The 9,523-nt window shown below is 42.3% G+C and overlaps 1 protein-coding gene across 4 annotated transcripts in view; it reads left to right on the top strand.

The window, feature by feature from the left end:
• The window catches only part of runx1t1 (RUNX1 partner transcriptional co-repressor 1), a 55,939-nt gene that overhangs the window by 35,248 nt on the left and 11,168 nt on the right, over positions 1-9,523 (top strand). For all 4 annotated transcript variants that reach the window (XM_035681744.1, XM_035681747.1, XM_035681745.1 and 1 more), the window contains exons 2-5: positions 477-614; positions 2,129-2,370; positions 4,917-5,006; positions 8,902-9,083. In XM_035681744.1, the coding sequence (XP_035537637.1) occupies positions 477-614; positions 2,129-2,370; positions 4,917-5,006; positions 8,902-9,083 (652 nt within the window). The remainder of the gene's footprint in view (positions 1-476; positions 615-2,128; positions 2,371-4,916; positions 5,007-8,901; positions 9,084-9,523) is intronic.

Genomic DNA, 9,523 nt, shown 5'->3' on the forward strand with positions numbered 1-9,523 from the left:
GTGTGTGTGTGTGTGTATGAGCACTGCAGTCGTTAGCAGGGGGTGGGGAGGGATGTTGTGTCGCCGTTCTGTACAGCGGGCATGCAAGATGGCACAGATGGCGGTGGAATGAGACCTGCCCTCACCGCAGATTTACGCTCCTCTCTCGGGTATCTGTCTGTGTCTGTAAGTCCCTCTAATTTCTCATTTGACAGTCTGAGCATATGCATCAGTGTCGTTGTGGCAAGACACGGAGACATATGATGTGGTGAGCCATCTATTTCCAGAGCTAGTCTGTCTGGTGCCTCACAGGCGCTTTGTTATCAAATTAAAATCCTGCTGCTGTTCATGTGCAGGTTGTAAGATAGTTCCTTTCTAGGCACACAGATGTGGAATGTGTTGCCCTGAGCTGTTGTTTATTTCCTGTGTTAAGCCATCAGCATGTTATTTCTTGGTATTATAATCTTTTTTTGTTTGTCTCCTTTGTCTTCCTTTAGATCGCACTGGGAAGCACTCCACCATGCCCGACTCACCTGCGGACGTCAAGACACAGTCCAGGTTGACCCCCCCTACCATGCCGCCCCCTCCCAGCACGCAAGGTGCACCCCGTAACAGCTCCTACACCCCCACCACATGTGAGTAAAGCCAGGTTTATAGGTACTGCATTAACTCTACAAAGACATAATAACAGTAACTTTGGTTGTTAATAATGACAGCAATATAAAGAAGGTTGCAGAGAGGCTTAGTAATCGTCCCCTTGTCTCTAACACACATCGAGCAAAGTCGTTCCAGTTGCAAATCTTCTTCTCGCTTCTACTCTACAAAGTGAATGACAGAATGTAAACACAATTACTTCCCTTATTAATGATTGCACAGCAGTAGTCTCCTATTAAGTCAGTGCTTTAGACAGCAGAAGTATAATTCCACCTGAAGACACCCATGAAAAACAAACACAGCAACACTCTAAAACAGAGCAGATATGCACTTACACAAGAAGACAATATGCATAGGTGAAGAAAAACCTAAAAACCTTAACAAGTTGCACTGAGCCTTTCCAAATAGCAGTCATTCCAAACAACTCACCCAACAAGTTCATTAACGCCCACACTTAAAAACCGTTGGAGCATTGCCATAGTGTGCACATAGCCTGTGACAAGCAAATTACACCCTAGTATTCACTTAGAAGCGCATACTTAACCACTTGCATGAAGAGCACTAGAATCAAAGAATCGAAGGCCCTACGGTTCAAAGTGCTCAGAGCACTCAGAGTCTGCGGTAGTGGTGCTGGTTCTCTGCAACAGGGGCATTATTTTGTTCTCTTTCAATCACTTATACTCTCCCTTCCTTCATCTCTGGTATTTACTTTCTCCTTCTCTCTTTGTATCTGTCTGTCTCTCTGTGTCTGTTGCAAACGCTCACACTCCACAATTAACATCAGGGCTTCCGTGCGATGAGGGAGGAAAGGCCCAGCTCTCTCATTACGCATGCCGAAGGTTTTAACAAAGCAGTATGCTTTGATTTCCACCCAACGTAATTGTTACCAGATGCAGTTTGAGTATCTCGTCTCTCTCCTCTCTTTACAGTGGCGGCTTTGGACGACGGCCAGAGGGGGAGTGAGTGGATCACTAGTCAAAACCTAATCTCATTAGAGAGAAAGCTTTATGCCGCCTTGTATCTCTTTGTACACCAACTCCCCCAACTCCCCCAACAGACACATAGACGCACACACACGCACTGCTCCCATGCTCTGGCGCGACGGGGGGTCACGCTGTCCCCGCTTGTTTAGACTGCATGGAAGGAGGGAAAAGGAGAAGGAGGTGCAGGGAGGCATCATGTCACAGAAATATGTTTTTTATGAGAGGATGCCACAAAGGATCAAACGATCCTCGATGATTAGAAACAAATGTTGAAGATTGAAATTGTTTTCAGGGAAATGTAAATCAATTCAAATCAGTGGTTTGGTCTCAGTGACACTGATGTATGTTATTTCCTTTGCTGGCGTTTGTTAAAGGGACAGTCAGTGATTTTAGGTTATTTTTGGTGATTTATACATAGCACGAGCAAATGCATTGTTTATATGGAATTTTTAAATATTTCTCATTTTTCTCTCCTTTCTCTGAAGACTATTCTTTGTCTTTGTCTCACGCAGTAACCAATGGCAGCAGCCACTCTCCTACAGCGCTCAACGGCGCTCCATCTCCTCCAAATGGCTACAGCAATGGTCCTAGCTCCTCCTCCTCCTCCTCGCTGGCCAACCAGCAGCTGCCGCCGGCCTGCGGCGCCCGCCAGCTCAGCAAGCTCAAGCGCTTCCTCACAACTCTACAGCAGTTTGGCAACGACATCTCACCTGAAATCGGCGAGCGGGTCCGCACATTAGTGCTAGGACTGGTGGTGAGTGGCTACTGTTTATGTGAGCTTCAGTTGACACCGGGTCTTGAGTTAGAAGTTATAAGTGAATTCATTAAGGCCAATTGAGAGTAATTCTTAACATTTGTTCAGCATGACACAAGTACCAGCTGAAAGGAGTTTACTAAGTCAAAAAGTTTAACTAGTGTCAGGTGAATTGTCAGTCAAAGAGATGAATACTTCAAATACTTTAAAATACTTATCGCTGATTATGAAAACCTCAGGGGTGTTTTTTATTTTCTTATGTCAGAAACTTCACCCATCTGGTCCTTCAGGCATAAGTGCAAAATAAACACTTACAGATGTCCAGGACTGACATCCATCAGTACTTTGCAGCACATTACTCACCGTAACATATTGCTTTACAGAACAATGGCAGCATGTTGTCCTCTGGGACAAAAAAATAACATCAAACCAGGACACCACAGTCCTTATGCACATTATCCATTTTGGATTTAATTGCATTACATTTATTTGAATTCAAAATCAACATGCAACAACAAACCAGAAGCACATGGCGATAGTGATTAGACTTCCTATTTTAACATCACACTTACTTAGGTTGCGCAGGTGTCTGACAACCATGATTCATCCAGTTTCAATATTAAAACCTTATTTATTTATTTAGCTAATAAACAGATGTAATTGCAAAAAAGGATGATTGTAGCTTTACGAGGAAGCACTAATTAAAGCATTACTGATAATCACACTTCTAACGCATGATGATCCAGTGCATAAAGTGAATAAAAACAGCATGTGATATTCAAAACTTCTATTAGAATTTGTCTGAATTAAGCTAATAATACAGAATATAAATAACATGCATGCAAAGAACACAAGTGGAAGTGTGTTCTTCACCAGAGATTTCTGCATTGGTAATACGGCAAAATACAAATCAAGTCTGCAAAGATCGAAATACATTCATCCAACATTTAATAAGACAGATGTGTTGTGTATCTCCGGCTTATCTGACACGGTTATATGAAGGCTATATAAAATACATGCGCAAATCTAAAGATTTACCGCATTTGATCTGATAAAATCTGAGCATAACGAGCAAGGGAATACAGAAATAGTGATTGAACGTTGTGCAGAAAGGAGGAGGCGGAGGAGATGGAGGGAGGAATTTTTTTAATTAGCCACACAGAGCATAGCCTCCTTTTGGCTTCACTATGTTTATTTTTCTCACCGTCTGCTTATGCACATGCCTCTCCTGTGTCATTTTGGCTTGCGTACCCCTCCCCTTACTCTCTCTCTCTCTCTCTCACCGTCTTCCTCTCTTACTCACTGTCTCTCTGTCCCTCCCCCTGCCTTATTGAAAAGAGTGACACCGTTAATTAGCTAGTTGTGTGCTGGGGAGAGGGAGAGAGGGAGACTCAGGAGGTTTCACTAGCTGTCAAGAACAGCCCCTCCGCAATCTGGGCGAACAGATGTAAGGCTGAATGTAACAAAATTCAGGTCTGGGAAATAACGGCGAGAGTGTGGGGAGGAAAAATAATATCTGCTGCTTTTTTTATCTTCTCCGTCTCGCTTGATTTTTTTTTTCCTTGTTTGTATTTTTGCTCGTTATAGAGCAGATTCTTCTCCCAAGTGCATGCATACCTCTTTCTCCCCCTTTCTTCACTATTTCTTTCTGCTCTGCGTCTTGGGAGCAGTTCATGTTGAAAATTAAAAATAGTGTCACCGCTGTCTTGTCAGCCATTAATGTGAGTTACAGACAACTAAAGAAGCAGAGACAGAAGCAAGACTTTGTTTGGGTGTGGAGGGCTGACAAACTGCTGCAATGATCTTCTTTGCAACCATACAGAAAACACACATATGCCCTCTTACTCTAAACATACTACCCCCTCCCTGTGCACATTTGCCTGGTCCATGTTGCTGCTCTCATGTATTTTGATCATATTCCTCTAATCTGGTCTGTGAAAAGCGACAGTACAGGTGTGGAGCATTATGGCACAAGTGTGATAGGCTCATGTACTGTGTTGTTAAGGACGTGGGTGCTATGCATGTACATGTGTACTACATAAGACGTGTGCAAACATCCAAATGAATGTCCAAGTGATGGAAACAAAGAAAAAGCAATTAAGAAGAAAAAAACTGCATTTTACTTTATTGGACAGAAATTACACAGTTGTCTTCAATATGTTCAGCCTTTATTCATAATAGCAAACAGGTAGAACTGAGCAAATGTGAAAGTAACGTGAAAGGTGTATGATTAAGTCCACTAACACTAATATTAAGCCCATTTTCAAAGAGAAAAAACAATTAAGCACATTTGTCCCTTATGCAGCAAATTTTCTGATGATGTGACTCCTGCATGTGTATTTGTTTTGTTAATTGAAGGAGATGTGCGTTTTTGTTTTCTGTGGCTCTTTTCACTGCAGTTTGCCCCCATATGCTTCCTATTACAAAACCCGAAACATTCACTCCAGGCCAGGATCTAGCTTAGCTTCCAATAAGTAATATTATCACTTAATGTCTTCCATATGGATTCATGTGTTTTCTCTCCGTCTCTCTCTCTCTCCCTCCAGAATTCCACGCTAACCATCGAAGAATTTCATTCCAAGCTCCAAGAAGCCACCAACTTCCCTCTGCGACCTTTCGTCATACCCTTTCTGAAGGTAGATATTTAAACATACGTTTACTACAGAAGGTTTGGCTGCCTGTCTGCCTGATCAGCCAAATCTGGTAAACATAAAGCCGGCCCAGATCCAGATGTGCATACTTATGTTCATGATTTTTCTCCCTATTTTTGGAGTCTCTCTCCTCTTTGCATCTTTATCTGTCTCTCTCATATCTATCCATGACCTGTCTTATTCTTCCTTCTCAGTCTGCAATTTCACAAGATACTGTTGCTCTCATTCTGTCATCTTTTTCTTTCTCTTTGCTCAATCTGTCTCTCCTCCAAATTAAACAACGCATAAGTCATTTCAATACTGAGACTGATCTCATTCTTTTAGGTTCACTCTGTTTAACCCAAAGCTAGCAACTTTGTTCAGAACATAATTATTCTGTACAATATTTGAACTGGAAAGAAGTTGTTTTTACGTTATGTTTTTTTTCTTTTTTAAGAAACTTGCTCAATGTGTACTGCAACAGAGCGCAATGAGTGTGTTTTTGATCACACTTTCATGTGCTCACTTCCAGCCTCCTCCACCTCTTTCTCTCAGGCTTGTTTTGTCATCAATTCTTTGTCCCACTAAGCCACATTTCAGCCATTATGGTATATAACCAGAGGAAGGAGCAGTGTTCTTAACCATCAGGCTGTACCCTTGCTTTAGCCCATTTGACACTGGTTGCCTTGTTTCAGTCACAACAGTCCACCTCACATCTCTTTATTCCAGTCTGGGAGATAAAAATAAAGAGGGATGGTGGTTTTTTGTTTGTATCTAAAGGTGAAATAGTCGTCATTTATGTGCATTAGGGCTGTTTGTGTCAAAGAGTTGCATATTCTGAATGTCTGCAGGATTTGAGGAGCTAAAAAGCGGTCTGGAGGTGAGACTGGAGGTATGATTTGTTTTGGTAGTCAAACAGGTCAGGGGTGTATAGTGAGGGATGTACTGTGCAGCAGCAGTTCAGATCATGTTATCGGGTCTAGGTGAAGTTGAAATCAATATCAGTGTGGTACTGAGAGATGGAGAGCAGGGTTGGGCATAACATTTACCACAGACATCATTTGTTTCTATTACACACCTCTGATAAGGCTTTTTTTATCACTTCTTTTTACTCATCCCCCCCCCATCCTTCTTGATGTCTCTGTCTACTTCTTTATCTATTCTCTATCCCTCCCTCCCCTGCTCTCTATCAGTCTGTGTCTGAGTGACAGACATGAGGTAAATGTTATTTGTGAAAACAAGACAGTTGGTTCTCCCTGAGCAATATCATCTCACTTTACTGTGTCTGTGCACGTGCATTTGCAGATGTGTACATGCCTGAACTGACATTCACAAGCCTGTATCATCCACTGGGGTCCTGCGTGGATGTGGGCACTAGAACTTGGTCCTACTAGAATTGTCGTTAGTGGCTGTTAACAACACAAACAGGGATCTCCTTCCTTACACCGCTCACTTATTTTGGACTTTTCTTTATCTTTTTCTTCTTTGACTAACCTTCTCATTTGTTCTCCCTCCATATCTTTATCCCTTTCCTGTCTCTGTTTACTGTTCCCCATCTATCCAACCCCCAGTCCCTCCTTCCCCTCTCCTCTCCTTGCCAGATGGTTAGTGTATCACTGGGATGGCTGCGGAATCAAAGATGCAATTTTTTTTTTTCCTCCATCGCTCCTTCTCTGCCTCTCTCTCTCCCCAGTCTAATTTTAGTGTCTTCCCACTGCGGGGCCTTTAATGCCAGATACCATATGGTAGCGGAGAGCTGCTGGAGGTGTAGGGGAGCTTTTATAGGTGCGTCGAAGCACAGCTGCAACAATGCGCATCAGGGCTCAGAGTTTTTCATTACGCTAATGTTAGACCGAGCCGACCCCTCCAACCCCCCCACCCCCACCCAAACCCACTCAACTCCTTTCCCCTTCTCTTAATACTAAACCGCAAATTGGTTGGGAGTCTTTACTGGAAGGAGGCAATCATAAACCACACAGCGCCAGTGACGTGATGTGTTGGCGGGACGCCCGCCACACAAGACAACAGGCTTACAAAGTAACAGTGTTTCTCTGTTTTCAAAAGTTGTGCTTTTTTTAAGTTTGCTCTCTTCTTAGCTGTCAAGTGTTTTGTTTTTCTTGTGTCATGCTGAAATGAGAGGAGTGCTGTGAGACGAGGGAATAAACACATTTAGCTAAAAACAGAGAGAGAGAGAGTCGTGACAGGAAATAATTGAAATAGGACAATATAGACGTGCAGGAACTAAGTCACCTAGATTCTCCTCCAACTGCAAATTACACAGAAACAGAAAGTTGATGAAGTGCAGCATATCCTGAACGTGGCATATCCCGAATTGTTTTTTGGCACCGTTTGACAAAATGACAGATCCAGTATTTTTACAATAAATCATCCTGGGCGGATTTTTAGCTGTGGCTGCTTGCTGAACACTACTTGAAATTTTCCTTTTATGCAAGTGCAGACGTTGGTTACCCTAACTGCACAGAAGCAAAGCGACATACTTTATCATATGAAAAATGAGTCTCTTCAGCAGCCCTGCATTTTTGACTCAGTCTTTTTGTTAATGCATCCCACATCTCTGGCAATTAGGATGACCTCTAATTAATGAAAGATGAGTTCACCGGGGTCAAAGCAATCTATTTTATGCTCTTTTTTCAGAGGGTAATTACGATCATAAACTATTAACGGACCATTAACTCGGGCAGGTAAAGCGAAGGCCAGCGCTTGGCATTTCTTTTACAGCCAATTACTGGAGAGGGATTTTCTTATGATTATGAAACATAAATACGGCTAAACAAATCAGGGTTGTGTTTTGCGAGTATTATTTCTGTACGCAGTTGGCAAGGACAAGATCAAATTGTAAAAGAGTCAGCTATTAAGGGACTGGAGGAAAGAAAGAGTGAATAAAAGCTTATAGATTATAAAAGTGGAAAAATGAGGAAAGGAACAAAACAGAGAGGAAGATTAGTTTTTGAGGACAAAACAAAGATTAACAGACGTAAAACTTTCAAAGATGGCCCCTCCAAAGGCTCTTGTGATGTTCCTCGCCAAAATAGCCCCCACTCTCATTCTGAACCTGCCTGACGCAACACTTTCATCTTCTTGCTTCAAAATGCACCCCATCAGATGTCTTTGAAGTCAATGCGCACATACCTGCATGACCCTGTAACTCCACACAAGAAAGCAGACCCCCTTGTTATGCTGCTGTTTCTTTAAAAAAATGAGTATGCCATAGAGAAACTCTGGGTGTTAATGTACTCTGGGTCACAGGAAGTGGTGGTTGTTCAGTGGTAATGAGCAAACAGGGGTTAGATGACGTGGAAGAAATGGATCTCTTGTTACCTCAAAATTGTATTTTTGGAATGAAAAGACTGGTAGAAAGCATTGACTATTACATTTACTACTTGAAGTTTGGGGCTTTCTGTGAGATAAGTGTCAGTTACATGTTGTAGAGCTTTACATTTTGTTTCAGATCAAAGAGATGCAGTAGTATGGTTGGATTGATCTTTGTTGTAGTAAATCATCAACAACATAATATATTTTGCACAAGGCCATGAGTAGAACTTTAATATTCCAAATGCATATTTTCTTTTTTGACAGCTTAAGTTGACTGTGATTACCCTTAAAGCAATGCGGATCCAAATCTTGATTATTATGTTTTTACTACAAGAAGCATCTGTTTAAGATCTTGTAGTATAAAAACTCAGAATCTGACAGATTATTGTCAGTTTCCAAAATTAGCCAAAAAGGAAACAGAAAGCCTCTTACAAACACGGGTGAGTGACTTTTTTACACTTGTTGAAAGGTAAAAAGGCAGTTGTGATATTTATATTCTTGTCAGTGTTGTCTAAAACATTCTATGCAGTTGTTTCCTCTGTTAATACAGTGCTGTTTCCTTCTGTAGGCAAATCTGCCGCTCCTTCAGAGGGAGCTGCTGCACTGTGCCAGGCTAGCCAAGCAGAACCCAGCTCAGTACCTGGCCCAGCATGAGCAGCTGCTTCTGGACACCAGCACCACCTCCCCAGTGGACTCCTCTGAGCTCCTGCTGGACGTCAACGAGAACGGCAAGAGAAGGACGCCAGACAGGTGAGTGAATTTAGTCAGATCATTATTTTACCGGTATTGGACTTATTTGGGTTATTATCATCATCATCATCATCATCATCCTCATCATCATCACATAAATTCACATCGATCAAGATGCAGGGTTTAGAGATTTACTAGCTCCAGACATTGAAGCAGCTGAGGCTTTTTTACTCCTCTATTATTTGATCTCATGCATAAATCCCTTTGAGTCTGCCTGCATCCCCTTGAAACTATACATGAATCTGAGCCAATGCAAGGCAATAGCATGATGTGTTAATGTATGTATGGGAAGTGTCTGTCAGTGTGCCACCGGGCCTCATGACGTGCTCCGTTGGACATCTCAGCTCCCGGCTCCGGCTCTTAATGGGCCAGAACTGAGGAGAGGAAGAGATGAGAAAAGTAGACCTGGCTACAACCAGACACACGCAAACACACACACA

This window comes from Morone saxatilis, unplaced genomic scaffold (assembly GCF_004916995.1).
Source record: "Morone saxatilis isolate NCDOM2014 unplaced genomic scaffold, NCSU_SB_2.0 Contig9, whole genome shotgun sequence".
NCBI classification, from domain to species: Eukaryota; Metazoa; Chordata; class Actinopteri; family Moronidae; genus Morone; species Morone saxatilis.